Genomic DNA, 17,601 nt, shown 5'->3' with positions numbered 1-17,601 from the left:
TGCTGACTTTTTTGGTGTGATTTTGATGAGCGCATTTTGCGCAATTTTCACATGTTTGCTTTAGCATATTTTTCGATTGTGATTTCAAATTCGTCTTTAATTTCGATTTTGCGCTTCCTTTCGGTTGCGTTGCTTGCTGTGGCTGCCGGCTACTGCAGCCGCAACATGACACACAATGCTGTTTTGCGTCTGTTTTACCAATTGGATCTGATGGTGATTGAGGTTTTGTGTTTGCGTTTGTGTTAGTGTTTGGGTTTGTGGCTTTTTGTGAGCTTCTTGCTGCGGTGGCGTGAGATTGCTGTTGTTGTTGCGGCTCGCCCAAAAGTGTCGTAATTTGTGGCGGCGCATCTGAGTGCATTGTTGTTGTAATTTGTGATTGTGGCGACGATGACGATGATGATGATGATGATAATATTGTTGATGTGGTCGGTGCAGGTCTTTTTTGTGTCAGAGAGGGTGTTATTGATGGTGCAGTCACCGTGGTCAGAGGTAGTGGTGGTGTGTTTGACGGCGGCGACTCGATGGTGCTTGTGCAGACATTTGTAATGGATGTAGATGTGCTATTGTTGTTGTTAAACGACACTATCAGTGCTCTAGACGATAGTGTAGAATCATCGAATATTATTACTTTATCGCTCGCATTGGATAGCGTGGACACTTGTCGTCGCATGCGTCGGCTTGGTGACTGGGATACGGAGCGTTGACGCCAAGTTATATGCTGCGCTGTTGCTTCCGTTGCCTTTGAGCTGTCAATGGGAGATTCTTCATATTGAAGCTGACGTTTACTGACTGAAGGGGAAGGAGATGATTCAGGTGTTGGGCTACCCATTGCAGTTTGCATTGTCATATCGGCTGTCATAGGCAATGTGACGTCTTTTGTTGTTATCGAATTCGTTGAAGCTATGGAGACGTCGGTAGCGCCACCTTCTTCAGGACTAGATACCATAACTGTGCTCTTCGGATGAACCTCAGCGGTGTGCAATAAAATAGTTGGTGCCGGTGTGCTTTTATTGGCGCTATTGCTGCCGCTCAAGTTAAAGTTGCTATTCTGTACATATTTTTGCTTCTACAACGAGGAATATGTTTTAAGGATTTTCTTTTACTAAATGCAAAAAATAATTTACTATTCAAAAAACAAACAAAAAGTCATTTGTCACAAAGCGGACAAAGAGTGAAGTGGTGCAAAGAGAGGGAGAAAACAAGGTGTGGAAAGCAGTATAAGGATGCACAAAACTCAACTGCTTGGGAGGTAAGTGGTGTGTGAGTGTCAGTGTAGAACCAATGTGGCTAAATTTTTACTCACATTCAATACTCTCTACGATTTAGGTTATAAGTTTGTGCACAAACACAAAATATCGTGATATTTACAAAAAATGTGCATTTAAAGAAATATTCTCAATATTTCTAATGTAATCAAATTAATATATTACTATGAAAAAACTTTTGGATTGCTTAATATTTTACTACGAATTTTTAGAACTAACCAAAAAGAAAAAAACGTTTGAAATAATTTGATTTAGAAATTTTATAACAGATATTTTCCGCCAACGATTCTAAAATTGAAAATTGGGTGCGTATTTTGAGTATGAATTTCATTGAGATTCAATTGAAAGATAATATCAGAAATATTAAATTTTTGGTAGATTCATACTAATGCCTTACATGAATATACTTAAGTACATGCAAAACTTTCGGTACGGAATAATTTTGAATTCTACTTTCAATGAAAACCACCTAATATATTGAAATTATTTTTGAAATGAAATAAATCAAGGTGCATGTATTGTGTGTAATTGTATAGTGGCACCAGACCAACGACAAAGTTTTGTACGTTTGATTGTCAAAACAAAGTATTGGCAAAGTAGGAAATAAAAAAGGAATTCGCTTTGTTTCATTCTGGGCTGACAGTCACATATACACGGCGAAAGAAAAAAAAAACAAATCAGCTGATTTACCAACTTTAATGGACTCGCCTTGAAATTAATATTATTGAATGATGCAATAATAAAAGGTTGTGTAATGAATGAAAACTGATTTCGGATGCTACTTAATCCATTGATGCAATTTGGAAGTAAAGGGAAAACGGGCATAAGTTTATTCCTTTTAAGAGAAGATAGTAAAAAAATTTTAAAAGTAGGGGAAAAGGGGCATACGTTTTTCTCCTTTCTCAAAAGGTAGTAAAAAATTGAGCCATAGAATAATTTCATGTTATTTTATGAATGGTACTTAATCTTTTATATTTTTAACTTAACCATTGCTGTGGATTTGTCACATACTATACATTGACAATACGTGTGAATGGCATTTATTTTAAGAATTTCTGCAACTTTCGACGTGTTTTACAAAAGTTTTGACGACCTATATCTTAAAAACTCTAAATCTCTTGTCTTCGTTTTTTAAATTTTTAGATTTGATACTCAAAAGAGTTGTGAAAACAGAAAAAGTTAAAAGTTGGTACCATAAAAGAGTTGTGAAACAAGAAAAAGTTAAAGTGGAACACATTTTGTGATTTCAGTTGTAGATAAATTTATATTCTGCATTTGCTGTTTGACTTCTTTTGTAAAAAAGAGAATTTCAAGACATTTGTTCGATGAAAAAATCAGTGACGAGTATTGACGTGATAAGGACCAGATACACAATAGATCTCCTTTGGTTGCAGTGCGTAGTAGCCCAATAATACAGGACCAGTTTTGCAGTGATTCCAATCTCAATGCGCCCATGTAAGTATTTGCACTATTATTGAAAACAAAAAAATGGGAGGCAAGTTCACGATCCACAAAATAAATTTGATGTCAACATTTGATTTGAAGAACAAACTTGGAAGTAAATTTAATAACCGACAATGGTTTCCATTTGGAGACCCAATTATAGTTTTATTGAGAAAGCTGCAATTCTCAAATCAGTATCAAATAGTTATAAAATGTTTGATATTCGAGAAGGAGTTTTAATTTGAAATCTAGCTAAGATGTTTTGACATACAAACATATCAAACAAAACAGTCAACCTCATAAAAAATAAAAATTGATCTTCAATGTTTTAATGCCAGTATAGACCTCTCCAAAAATGCTTAAGAAAAATGTCGGAATAGTTTTCGAGTTTCTTAAATTCTACGTGCGGGCGATAATTTTAGAAAAAAAATTGATTGGACTGTAGTGCCATAAAGTACTTCTAAGCTATTTTATTTTTCTTATATTTTGAATATGAATTACCTATCCTCTTGTTATCTCTTATCTTAACTGAATATGATTGTCTATAGAATTCAATTATTAACAAATGAAGTAAAAGGCAAATGATTTTTGATAACCCATTTTTTGTGTTCACTACGAACTTCATGCAATGCCTTTGTCACTACCAATAAAGTGTTGTGTAATTAAAAAGTAAAAGGGTCAGTTAGTTTTATAATTGTCGCTTTAATGCTTTAATTTGTTATGTTTCAGCAGTGAAAGTTAGAGGGGTGTGTAGTTAGTTTTGTCCTAATTATTATGAGTGTTAGCTGAGCTGCGTTTTGTAAGCCTCAAGAAAAAAGACTATCTATATAATTAGTGAATATTTTCTTAGGGGCATTCATCTGCTTTAATACAAAATTCCGTAAGTGATTACTCAGGTAGGCTACTTACATCTGTGACTTCGATAACTTCACCCGTACGCAGATCGAATACATCGCCATAGGTACGCCCGTTAATACTGCATTTGTTGAAGGTCATTATATTTTGTGTTAGTGTGCCGGTTTTATCCGAAAATATATATTGAATTTGTCCCAACTCCTCGTTGAGTGTGGTGGTACGTGCTTTGGCATGAGTTTTCGAGCGTTCATAGTACATTTCTTCATCCCAATTGATTAGAAATGATTGGGCGAAACGTATAACCTGTTTGTTGACGAAAAGATAAGATTAGATCCGTAAATGATGATAGTTACAGTTTTTAGCGAAATATATGGTGCAAGCGCTTTTAAATCAGATTGGCTCATATTTACCTCTACTGAAACGTAGAGAGATATTGGCACAACAGTATTTAAGACGATTGCATAGGAAAAGAACACCAACAGGCCGATAACTGTGGAGCCTTGCGCAACATTCTTCGGGATGATATTTTCCCAAGGTAAGTACACCTGTCAGAAAAAAAGAGAAAATCGAGCTTGGGTTAGGTTTAATAAAAAATTCTTTATAAAAAAACATTCACTAAAGAGTTCCTTCTACATTCACTAAAATCAGTCTTTTGAATTTATTAATATCAAATAGGCTCTTGTCGAAAAAATCATAGGTTACACGCGCCTAAGATGTGGATTACGATATCAAGCCCTAGTCAATAACGTGGATAGTCAAATTACATTTCAGTTACTTCAAATTATGTCCAAAGCCACGCTAATAAATATAAGTTAAAGCGCCGAATGTTAACAACGACGTTCACACACGTCGCGCACTTTCTGCTGACACCATCACTACAAAATTTGGATATCATATTGCCTAAATTCACAGACTGTGAGAAACAGGCAAGGCACGCGTTACATAACGTTGGTTGAATCCTAGCTTGAGAAATATGTTTTAGCTAAAGTTCAGTTCTGAGTTGAATTCAATAAAGAAACGAAGTCCTCTGTTTTTTTTTTGCTAAATTCATTTCAAATTAAAAATTAAAAGTTCATTCATTTCAAACTAAATATTGCGCATGGAGTGCATGCAGTGGAACCCTCATATTTTATGTACAGTTATACAATATTACAGATCTAATATTGATTTCCTCTTAAGCCGCTGAAAATACACTGTATGAGAAGTGAGTGTAGGAATAAGAGGATTTGGGTGATCAAGATTTTTTGTTGGTGAGCAAGACCATACTTGTTAATTTCAGAAGAGGCAGTAGGAATTTCAAGATCATTTGATTCTTTGTGACGTAGAATGGAGCGTTCACAATCATTCTAGCAGTCTTCGATTGGAATCTTTGGATAATTTCTACATTTGAGGCTACCACGCAATTGTGTTTCGTAGTTCCAGATTGGTTACAAAACAACTGAATAGAGAAGAGCTTACTCTCATGTGAAACTTAGAGTTTTGAGTAACCAGTGTAGGTTTCTGAGCTTTATTCCTAGCGCTTTGCATTTTGGAAAGATATGAGTTTGCTGTCGAGGTGCATGCCGGAGTATTAGTCTCATTACACTGTGGCATATCTATTGAGTTTAACAGGAGAGCAGGTTCTACTTTTGAGGGAGAACGTAATTAGGGCAGACTTTGTCTCGTTTGGCTTAATTCGCCATTTTTTAAGCAATTGGCTTATTTCATCAAGAGCGTTTTGGAGTTTGAGTAAGGCTAATTATGGAAATGTGCCCATTGCGAGAATCGCCGTATCGTCTACAAATGTGCCAACAATTGCTTCCACGAAGGCTGGTCAGTCATGGGTATAAAGCAGATATAGATTGGGGCCCATCATACCGCCTTCAGGAACACTAGCTGAACTTTTGCAGAGTTAAAATTGTTCTTTTCCTTGCTGAACAAAGAAGAATCGGTTTTTGAGATAAGATTCAATTAAAATGTAATAGTTCATCGGATGGATATTTTACTCTATAAGGCAAGCCATCGTGCCATGCTCGATCGCATGTTTGAGATATATCGAAGAATGCAGTAGTACAGTACTTTTTGTGTTCAAAAGCAGAGTGAATGCAATCTACAATCCTGTGAATTTGTTCGATTGTTCTGCGTTTTTTTCTGAACCCGAATTGGTGATTTGAAATTATCAACCCTTTCTTATTACTGGTGTCAATCTTTTGAGGAAGAGAGTTTCCATTATTTTAGAGGCGATGGACGTAGGGCACTAAAAATATTTTTTTTTTAGTATTTTAAATTGAAATAAATTAACTTGTACAAGTAAAAAATATTTTTTGTTAAAAAGATATTGAATTTGAAATTGTGTATTAATTTTAAACAAAAACAAAAAAAAAAAAGATTTAATCATGAAAAAATTATTAATCCTGAGCAAATAAAGGGTTTTTCAATAAGGGCGGGTAGATGTTGAAATGGAATAAAATGGCGTTTGCTGTGTGGCACGTAGCGCCGTCCTGCTGAAACCACATGTCGTCTAGGTCCATATGGTTCAATATGGGCCATAAGAAATTGAAAGGGCCACCACATCGAAAATGGGCGCAATACGCGCAACGTTTGCGTAAATGAACACTCATTTTGATAATAAAGTTTTATCATTTGAACGTGCTGTTCAATCGTGTAACTTCGATTATTTCTGTGATTTTATCGACATTTTCGATATTTTCTTTAATATGAAAAATGCCTGAACGGCAGCATGAACGCCATTCATAGTTTCCACTGCCTAGCTTGCATGTTCGCCTTTATCAAAGAAAAACTACAAAATGTACTGAATTTTCTCTTTGTTGACTTCCTTTGTTAACACTCAGTTACTCACAACTGAATGGAAAAAACAAAAAACAGCAAACGAAAGTTTTCAGTGAAAAATGTCACCAAATGTGTTGACAACACTACAGCCAGCTACCGAGAAAATAATGGATTTTTTTCCAAACTAATACATATATTTCACTTCTAGTTTTGAATAAAGTAATAATAAATTTCTGGAATATAAACTTAAAATAAATATCCACTACAACTCTAATAACCTATTTCAACTAGAAACTTAACTCAGTTACAAGCTTTGTTAAATTTCGGAAAACGCATGTGTTTACAATGCAATCATCAATCCAGATCTGTTTGTGTTTTTATGCACATTTCCTGTTCTAGCATTTGTTATTCCTAAATATACCGCCAACTATATATTTGTGATAAAATGGTCTATTAAATAAATAAAAATAATGAAAAATAGTTCGCGTGTATGCTTACGGTTCTGGTTGCGCTGGAAATATTTTATTTAAAAACCCCTACATTTACCTTACAGATATCACTGTTAACATAACATTTTCTGTTTTAGAATTACATGGGAATTTGAGCAATCGCAGATAAATGCAAGTCTTAACCAGATAATGTTAATTTCATCTGATTTAACTCTATACATTTGAAGCCAACGAGCTATTGTAACTACATACATAAGTATATAATATTAAGTAAGTATATATTGTATATAAGCACATTGTAAGTATTATGAGTTTAAGTATTATAAGTATATTACTATGCCTTCATCTCTAGTTCAATTAAAAAAAAGAGAAATAAATGAATAAAGATGTTTCCAAATCGCACATTTAACCCCTCACCTGAAAATGTTGTCCAATAAAGCTTTCCCAAATGGCACAGGCCAACGTAAAAAACGCACATATGGAAAGTAGAAAAAGTACGATCTAAAAAACAAAAAAGGAAAAGAAAAACATGTTTACATTCCTCCACATTCACCATTAAACTGTTCAAAACCATCAAATAACTCACCCCAATTATAATAAAATTTAACAGTCTATCAACGCCGGTGCTTTTGAATTGAGTTTTGCCCGAATTCTGCATAAGTTTGGTGTCTTTGCCCGCAAATACAACAACTCCGTAGCACCATTGTGTATTGCGTAAAACACAGCCTCTTAGTAGGATTTTCTCGTTATCGAGCGCATATCTTTGATTGCGCCATATGAGTGTTCCCTCGAACTTGTTTAGTAAATTATTTGGTCGTTCGCAAATAATTTCACCATTGAAATTCCACAAAAGGTCGTGCCGCTGGCCCAGCTCTGTGATCTCTGGCAGGCATTGCTTACATTTCAAATTTGTTTCACCATCCAACTCTGCGGTTTCGATGAAGCACAAGCCATTTGGTTCGGATGTGGTCAGCAATAGGATGTCGGCTGCCACAAACTGATTATTCTCCAAACGTATCACATCACCAACCTATAGTGCAGTAAATAAATAAAAATATGTATGAATACAATTAGCGAAATCTAAAATCAAAGTACGAACTTGAAACGAAGCACATTCCAGAAATATGTGCATAAATATGTGTGTATGTAAGTACAGACAGCGTGCAATATGTTTGCATGTACAGATTGCTGCGATCGACGCAAATTAATTTTTACACCCGCATACTTGGGTATTATAATTTTGTTCATATAACGGTTGTATGTAAAGAAATCTAGATGGATGTATACATAAATATACCAAAATGCTCAGAATGATGAGAGGATTCGATTTAGCCATGTATGTCCGTCCGTCTGTGCGCACGATAACTCGAGCAAAAATTTATATATACAGTCTATGCCAAACGGTTTTTTTCTTGTAACTTCAAGATATATTTCGTTCTGCTTTTTGCTGCATAATAGTCCCACTCAAGGGCTACGACGCCAGAGCTAACTCAGGTTAGTGTCGTTCGAGAATTTCCCGTAAACGCAACCAAACAAAAATGAGTGAGAAGTACGTAAACGTTTTGAAGGGTATTTTTATACATGCACTCGAAAGGGCAGAAATTATCTTACGCCGCGGCTGCAAAAGTGATTAAAAAATCAAAAAGGTTTGTTGTGATGTGGAATCAGTGGTATAAGCTGTACAAAAATTTTGATGACTTTTCCGAGCGCGACTTGAAGCGAGTGTTGACAAAAAAGCAGGATAAGGTGATCGTCTAACTTTTTAAGCGGGACCCTTTTTTGTGACTACACCAAGGACGCAGCACAATCCTTGCCAAAAAGGGAATAGATGTGAGTATCAACACCATCGAACGGCGACTGAAGGAGGCAAATATGTCCTACCGCCCCACATCATCAAAGGCACTGCTCTCAGAAAAACACATTGAGAAATAACAAAACAAAAAAGGGCGTCACAGTATTGGACTGGCCTTCCAAGTTCACAGACGCCAACCCCATTGAAAATGTGTGGGGAACTATGAAAACGAATCTTGCCGGAAGGCCAGTCCATGATTTAAAGCAACTCATGCGCCAAGTTCGCAAAATCTAATCCTGTTTGTCGACGAGTTACGCAGAAAAGGTGGTTTAAAGCATGAAGAAGATGCCAGGCTGTACTTGACAACGATGGAGACTGCACGGCTTATTGAGTAATTTTATATTTTATGAATAATCGCCTTTCTTTTTTTCTGACACAGACTGTAAGTTGGGGAAAAAATCCATTATTTTTGCGCAAATGGTTTACAACTGTATTACGGTGAATCTTTAGCTCCTGGGAGATGCCACGACTACTAACAATTTGTATTATTTCTGTGATTTTATCGGCAGTTTTCACATTATCGACATTTTCTTTAATATCAAAAATGCCTAACGGAAAATAATGGTTTTTTTCCAGAGCCTAATATTTCAATGAAACTTGGAACACATACAAGGTGGCGCAAAATGATTCATCCCATTTGGTTTTTGAATAACTCTTTACTAAATAAAAAAAAAATTTGGAAACCTGTATTTTAACATTCAAGCGCTTTATTACAATACATGTCCGTTTATATTTTGCAGCAGTCTAGTTCCCAAATGTCAAATATGATTGACGCACGACGCCATCTGAAAAAGTTATAAACCTTCCGATAGGGTGATTAATTTTGAGCCACCTTGCATTACTATTTATCCAAGATTGTTTTGTATTGAAAATGGGTGAAATCGGTTAATAGCCAGATTCACTTTTTTGTAAAGGTAATTTTCAAAAATAGACTTTATACGTGGTTTAAAGGCAAGGCAAATGCTGAAAACCGAAGCGATTTTAAAACATTTGCGAAGAGATAGTCTCATAGTCCACAAACATAAATTGTTCGCCCTAAGCTGGCAATAAAAATATAAGGAATGTATTTGGTTTAAAATATTTTGATGTGGTATGGACCTAAATATGTACACCAATTTGTTTAAAAATATTATAAATTTTAAGAATTGGATTTCTTACCTGTACTCCTGACCATTTTGCATCGATCAATTGACCATTTCTTAACGTTTTCGATCGTCTATTATTCACCTGAGAATCCGACAGGTGGCGTTGCTGCAAAGTACAAAGTACAGAGATGTTGTAAAGTACATATAAGGTTCTTATAGATCAAGTTTACAATATTGTAGAAGTTAAAAAAAATAAATTATACACTAATATTGCTCCTTTTTTTGTACCTAAGATGCGAATTTCTACCCACTTTAAAATTGCAAAATATTGAATGGGCTGCAAAACTGCACACCCAGAATTTATCTAAAAAATGTCGAATTTGGATGAAAATTTTGTATCAAGAGACAATTATATCTAATAATGTTTAGACATGTCAAGTGATTTGCTCTTCTTTAGCTAAAACCAGCGTTTCTGATTAAATTTGAAGAGCCTTTCAAAAATATTTCAATAACTTTAATAGTTGCCAGTATTTCGTAATGGTGAACTTTTTGATTCTACCGAAGCAAGCGTTTTTACTTATCTATTTTCAGCATCGTTTGCTAAGATGATTTGATATACCGTTATCTCACTGAGATGATACACACGCGTTAGTCATCAATCAGTCATAAAATTATGGTAAGAGTGATTTGTTGATCAAAATATCAAATCCTACGTAAATTATAAAGAATGCAAAAATGTCTGTAAAACGGAAATCGTTTGAGGTGATTCAGTGTCTATTATATAATAGTTATACAATAGGCGGCCGCCTTGGCCGAATGAGTTGGTGCGTGACTACCATTGGGAATTCAGAGAGAGAACGTCGGTTCGAGGCTCAGTGAAACACCCAAATTAAGAAAACGTTTTTTTCTAATAGCGGTCACCCCTCCGCAGACAATGGCAAACCTCCGAGTGTATTTCTGCCATGGAAAAAAGCTCCTCATACAAAATATCTGCCGTTCGGGGTCGGCTTGAAACTGAAGGTAACTCTATTTGTGGAACAAAATCACGACGCACACCACAATTAGAAGGAGCAACTCGTCCTCTATACGACAAGTCCTCTACATACAACAGACAAAAAACGTCTGGAATGTCATTAATAAAGATTAAGAACAATAGTGGCCCGAGATGGCTAGCTTGAGCTACAGATGAGGTAAGTTTGATGGCATCAGATAGATTTGATATTGTTTATACGAACGAATTGAGTTCTATCAGTGAGATAAGATGCAAACCCCTTAAGTAAGATAGGGTAAATAAATACCAATTGACCATTCCCACGACAGTCGGTTGTACCTAACCGAAACGACCCGGATTTATATCCGGCCAAGGACTTCACTTCAGCAGCATTCCTCGTATATGCACGGGGAATGTTTATGCTGCTACAACAACAACAACAACAATCGCATTTGTCCTGTTTCAAATTGTTCATATGGTCAGAAGATGGTTCCTTTTTATTGCAGGAAAGTATTAGATACATCAGCCCAAAGCCCGGATATTAATCCAATAGAAAATTTGTGGGCATATCTAAAGAAAAAAGTTGCAAAAATCATTCAAAGCATCGAGCAGAACTCAAAATGATGTCCAAAAATGTATTCACTCTATTCGTAGCTGACTAAACTGTGTTATAGAGGCTCGGGGTAGTCTGTCAAAGTACTGATTCAGATTAATTTTTTTACATATTAACTTAAAGCTATTAATGCAAAGGTAAAAAACCTTTTTTGACTGCTGTGTTTGAAGTATATATTGTTTTTGCTTTTTATTTGTGTGATATAAATTATTTATTGATTGAAAGAAAACCATAAAAAATACATTTTTTTCTTAATTAATTTCGCTAAATTAGTATATGTCAAAACACTTTCCTGACAAACTGTACACCATATTTATTTAACTGTATACTCACAATGTCATCATAGGCATCTTTAACCGCTGTCAATGTCAACACGCCAATTAACGGTATAGCCGTGGTTACGGGCGTCAACGACGATATCGCTGGTATCAGCTGTAGCACCAACAAGCACAGGAAATAAAAATTGGCAAGACGTTGAAATTGCTCGAGCAGATTGAATGGCAAAAATGTCAGCAATGTGTATTTGGACGTTTTAATGAAGTTATCCTGGGGGAAATAAAAAAATGTTAGAAAATGGCAAAATTATTTAATTGGAATACTTTAAATTCGAAAAATGTACTTCCACAGAGAAATCGGTTTTTGTGCGGTAAATAGGGGTTAAAAAAATGCCTTCAAAAACTAGAAAAATAGCTACAAATGAAAGATTTTCACAAGATTTTGAAGAATTTTTTTTTTCATGCGATGGTGAGGATCGCAGAAAACAGGCTGTCTTAGGAAATATGTAAATGCGTTATGCAAACACATTGAAACTTTAAAGAAAAGCAAAATTTCTTATTTTAGATACGATTTTAAGATAAAACTTTTACTTATAAAATTATTACAAAAAAACCGATATGCTCAAAAACATAAAAAGATATTTGTGCCTCATTTTAAACATAACATACATAAACAATAATATAAACATACTACAGTAGAAACTTGATACTTGCACAACTGAATACTTGCCACAGAATGTTTTTTTTTTCGTTGCGTACTCAGTACTTGCGACAGAAAATGTTTACCTCGATACTTGCAACATTTTTTGTTTTGCCTTTTTGCTATTTTTACATTGTAAAGCTCGGGGAAGTACCGTCGATGTCATTCTAGTATTGACATTTTTTGAGTTGAATTAGTTGAATGAATTTAGGGGAAGTACCGCCCAATTCATTTGCTGAGGAAATGATAGTACAGTAGGTTCTGTTTTTATGCGGCTTTTTTTTATGCGGTTTTGAAATAGTGCGGTTTTTTTTTTAATTACAAAATGCATGTCGACCTATCGGGAATTGTACATATAAACAAGATTCTAAACCAGCTAAGCAAAAACTCATCACAGATTACATCAGAAATGCTAACCCTACAAGTATGGAAGATATATAAAGATATAATTTTCAATGATACAATATTTTGTTTATGCGATTTTATTTAATTATTTCAGATTCATGCGGTCTATGGAACGTATCTATAGTAATAATATGGGACTAGTGCCCTTTTTTATGCGATTTTATTACATTATTTCAGATTTATGCGGTTTTAGCATTTGAAACGTATCTATAGTTTTACTATAGAACTAGTAGCTTTTTTTATGCTGTTTTTTTTATGCTGTTTCTTGCGGAACGTATCTACCGCATAAAAACAGAACCTACTGTATTGCGTTAGCTTTAGCATGGATTGGTCTTATAATGCCAAAGAAAAAATTTACTTTGTTTACAATAAAAGAAAAAGCTGACATTCTGAACAAATTAAATATCCATTAATGCATAAGCTAAAAACTTTCAAGTGCATAGAGCAGCAATAGCTCGTATTAAAAAAAAAGAACAGTCCATTATTAAGAAGTTTTTACGCGATTTGAATCCGGTCCAGGTAAAAGGGAAACTGTTAAGATTTCTGAGTTTCTAAAAATGGAAAGAGCTTTGTTTAATTGGTTTGCGGACCAAAAGGCCAAGAACTTCCAAATAATTACAAGTGATATGCTAAAAAAGGAAGCCAAATTATTACATGCCAAAATTCAGGAAATGCCTTGAGGTTTTCATGGATGGTTGGGTTGCAAACTTAAAAAAGGGCCGTGGAATACGATGTCTAAAGATTTGCGAAGAAAAATTATTCTGACTCCAACAACCCATTTTTGGGCAAATTTAACAAAACAATGATGGATTTAAGTTTGGCGAAAGAGCAGATATACAATGCCGATGACTCTGGCTTATTTGGAAATTCTTAACCGACAAAGCTCTTGTGCGGTCAAAAGAAATCCCGGCTCCGGGACATAAGATCAGCAGGAAGAGCAAAACGTTTCTTACTTGTACAAATGTTGCTGGAAATCATAAAGTAAAAATTATGATTATGGGAAGTTTGGTGAATCCGCGTTCATTACAAAATTTTACTAATGAGCCTGTCGTCTGCAAAGGAAATAAAAATGCTTGAATGACTTTAGCTTAATTTGAAGAGATATGTTCGTTTTTTGCCAAAACAAAGAATTCTGTTTTAATCGAAACGAGCTTAAATAAATATGTAAAAAGTTCCTTCGTGCGCAAAATCTTCCGGAAAAATCACTTCGCGTCTTATTGAAAATGCCCCATGTCATCCGAAAGAAGACGAGTTAAAGTGCTAGGAGGACCAAATATCGGTTTTTGTTGTTGTAGCAGCATACATGTGCGGGAAGTGCTGCTGGAGTGACTGTCTTTGGCCGAATGTATAGTAAGTCCGTAACGTAGAACCGAATGTCGGGGCAACGAATATTGGTAATGTGCTTTCCGCCAAACTGTACTGCTCTAATACAGCCCATGGATTAAAACGCTATAAGGCTTACTAAATTCAACTACCAAAAATATCTCTTAAGTCACATTGATGCTCATGGAGAAAATATTTATGAGTCATTACGAAATGTCGATCTAAAAAATAAAGGGTGGTTAAATTTTAAGGGCCGATGTTAAATGTAAACTACATCTAAACGTCAAGTTTTTTCTGCATTTCGTTTGATATTTTTCAATTTCAGACTAACTCAATTTGAACCATGGAAAGATACATAATCAAGTAATGGTCAGATTGGTGGCAGGAAATGGCAACAGTGAATGACCAATTTTCGAAGAAAATCTTCTTCAGTGATGAGGCGCATTTTCACCTTAGTGGATTCGTCAATAAGCAGAATTGCCGCATTTGGGCGAATGATAATCCATGAGTGATTGCCGAAAAACCAATGCACCCACAAAGAGTGACTGTTTGGTGCGGTTTATGGGCCGGCGGCATCATTAGGCCGTATTTGTTCCAAAATGAGGCCGGTCAGGCAGTTACTGTGAATAGTGTTCGCTATCGTGAGATGATAAGGAGCTTTTTATGGCCCAAATCGGAAGATATGAAGAATAATCTCACGTCACGGCGATGTCAATTGGCCGCCAAAATCATGTGATTTGACACCGTTGGACTTCTTTCTTTGGGGTTGTTTGAAAGAAAAGGTGTTCGTCGATAAGCCAGCAACAATTCAAGAGCTAAAGGATGAGATAATTCGGCACATTAACGGCAGAGAACCTCAATTATGCCTCAGCGTCATCGAAAATTTGGGCCAAAATTTGGGATCGAGAAGGTGTGCCGTCGAGGCCGCGGCGGCCATTTGGCCGATATTTTGTTCCATACGTAATTGAGCAATACCAATATTATCATAATAAAGAGAAATGACAATAAGATAAAAAAATTTGTATTTTATTCAAAATCAACACCGGCCCTTGAAACTTAACCACCCTTTACAAAATGCTTTTTAGATAGTGCATGGGATGCTCTTACTGCAACTTCAATTCAGTCATCGTTTCAAAAACTGCTTGAGCAAGCGTCTGACTGGGATTGTGACGATGTCACTGCTCTTTCGGAGTTACGATTACAGGTGGCTTATGATGCAGCCAATATTTAATTCATTGCAACTTTGCTTCGGGAAGTGGAACCATTGCAGCAAGTCTCTGAATGTGTACACGGTGAAAGAACTAACGACGAGATGCTAAATACGAATAAAAATACATCGGAGGGGGCAATATCAGCATTCAATTTATGCTTGGATTGCGCAGAGCAAAAGAATGCTTGCTTAAATGATGTTATGACGCTGCAGAGGCTCAGAATCAGTGTGGAACAAGCGAGTGCGTACAAAACAAACCAAAATAGAAAATTGTTTAATTTCAAATAAAATGCATCGCTTTAAAGTGTATATAATTACATAATATAATAAAAACAAATAAACTTGGATTAAAATAAAATAAATAATTGGCGCGTACACTTCTGTTGGTGTTTGGCCGAGCTCCTCCTATTTATGGCGTGTGCCTCGATGTTGTTGCACAAATGAAAGAACTTACATTTTTCAAGCCGACTCCGAACGGCAAAAGGTTTTTTATTAGCTTACTTTACACTCGGAGGTATTGCCCGCCGAGGGCGACTGCTATTAGAAAAAACACGTTTTTTTTCATTTTGCTGCTTCATGCACGGAGACTGAATTGCTATCAGTAAAGCAAAACTATTTTAATTTGTGTGGAAAAAACCTCAGTACTTGAGAAAGTTGCACTGAGCCCGGTTTTCATTACGTGCGGGAATCGAGTTTCTACTGTATTTTTTGAAAAAAATCACTCACAAAAGGTAAATGAGAAAATATAGAACGTCGTTTATTTTGGTTCTGATTATTCATTTTAAGGGAGTATTTATGTCTAAAATTAAGCTAAAATTCATAGGCAACTGTCATATATTTATCAGCATGTAAACAAACAAAGTCAAATCCATTGACCTAGAACAGGTACACTTTTATGCACATATTTGTTTATCTTTGAGTTGATATATTTATATGTCTATATATGTTATGTATATGTAAGTGTATGTGTAGAAATATTCTATACGTGGTGAGCGCATACTTGGTAACTGTGTATGCATTTTTTTAACTCAGTATTGCAAAATGCCGGAACACTTAACCAAGAAGACAATGCGAACGAATGCTCGTTAAATTCATTATTTACGTGATCCAAAGCCATACAAACTTATTACTTTACACACTGTGTGGGCGCACATAAATACACACGTGCCTCATAAGTATAGTATGTATTTATGCTCATGTCGATCGAATACAATCACACAAAAGTACTGTATCAATATTAATTGTTTTAATTGAATTGATTAAAAGCTGGTATTTATGAGGCATGAATGGCTACTCAGTGTTACCTATCGTATCATCAGAGCGGATAACCTACCCCTCGCTTGAAATGCACCCCACGCTTGAAATGCACTTCGGTAAATGTCATACAACAAATATTTCTAATTGATACCTATATCAAAGCTATGTTAAATCTGCTGTTAGCTCTTTCCCGCTTTTGATGTACCAAATAAGCGTGAGGAGTAAATGCTTAGTCACTTCTTTCCACACGATTATTCATTAATACGAATTCATCTGTTATTTTCTCCTCATATAAATATTCCAGAACCTTAGTTTCAATTAACAATAAGGCAAATTTTTTTAGTTTTTCGAGCATAGAGTGCGGCAATGTGTCATTTATGTATTCTAATGGTGAAAAGTTAGTTACTTAGCGGACATATTTAATACGGTTTCCAAAAACAAAATTTGTTTTTTTAATTAATTCAAATTAATTTTTAATAAATTTTTTGAATAAGTGAATATTGGGACATTACATTGAGCTATAACTCGATATGTTTATGGAAAAGGGGGTAGTCTGTAACATAAACTTGCTAGCGTTTTCTCTTACGAATTTTATTTGGTCTTTTTTCAGTGAGTTAAATAATTCATCTCGCCAAAAACATTTGTACATTTCATGATGCAATAGATGAAAACAAACCCCTTACTATTATTGATTCGTCTCAGTATTTTATTTTTTTCGGATTTAGTATTCAGGGTCGAGTTTACGAATACATGTCGAAAAGTCGCCATCGAAGCCGCATAAAACTATTTGGTTCCATCAGGCATCCCGGATAGGAAATAGGACCAATTGATAGAAAAAGTTGTTTCTACTGGCGGTAGCCCCTCCATTTATGGAAAAGGTCAAGACGCACCCCACAGTAAGAGGAGAAGCTCGACCAGCGCCAAATATTTATTTATATATATTTTTTTTTAATTATATAATAAAAAAATATTGACAGTAAAAATATTCATATTTTCATCATATCATTAAAAATATGTGCTTCTTCTTATTCCCACGACAGTCGGTCTACGTAACCGGAACGACCCGGATTTATATCCGGCCAAGGACTGTCACTTCAGCTGCATTCGCA

General features: G+C 35.3%; 1 protein-coding gene across 6 annotated transcripts in view; it reads right to left on the bottom strand.

Moving 5' to 3' along the window:
• LOC128856892 (phospholipid-transporting ATPase ID) overlaps positions 1–17,601 on the bottom strand; it is a 112,230-nt gene that overhangs the window by 19,152 nt on the left and 75,477 nt on the right. For 5 of the 6 annotated variants that reach the window (XM_054092321.1, XM_054092315.1, XM_054092319.1 and 2 more), the window contains 7 exons: positions 11,656–11,868; positions 9,792–9,884; positions 7,368–7,811; positions 7,199–7,282; positions 3,974–4,108; positions 3,618–3,866; positions 629–1,066 (listed from right to left, as the gene is read on the bottom strand). In XM_054092321.1, coding sequence (XP_053948296.1) covers positions 629–1,066; positions 3,618–3,866; positions 3,974–4,108; positions 7,199–7,282; positions 7,368–7,811; positions 9,792–9,884; positions 11,656–11,868 — 1,656 coding nt within the window. The remainder of the gene's footprint in view (positions 1–628; positions 1,067–3,617; positions 3,867–3,973; positions 4,109–7,198; positions 7,283–7,367; positions 7,812–9,791; positions 9,885–11,655; positions 11,869–17,601) is intronic. The other variant, XM_054092320.1, reaches the window with a different exon arrangement.

The sequence above is a fragment of the Anastrepha ludens genome, chromosome 3 (assembly GCF_028408465.1).
Source record: "Anastrepha ludens isolate Willacy chromosome 3, idAnaLude1.1, whole genome shotgun sequence".
In the NCBI taxonomy this organism is placed as follows: Eukaryota; Metazoa; Arthropoda; class Insecta; order Diptera; family Tephritidae; genus Anastrepha; species Anastrepha ludens.
This window is presented reverse-complemented; position numbering and strand designations above follow the sequence as displayed.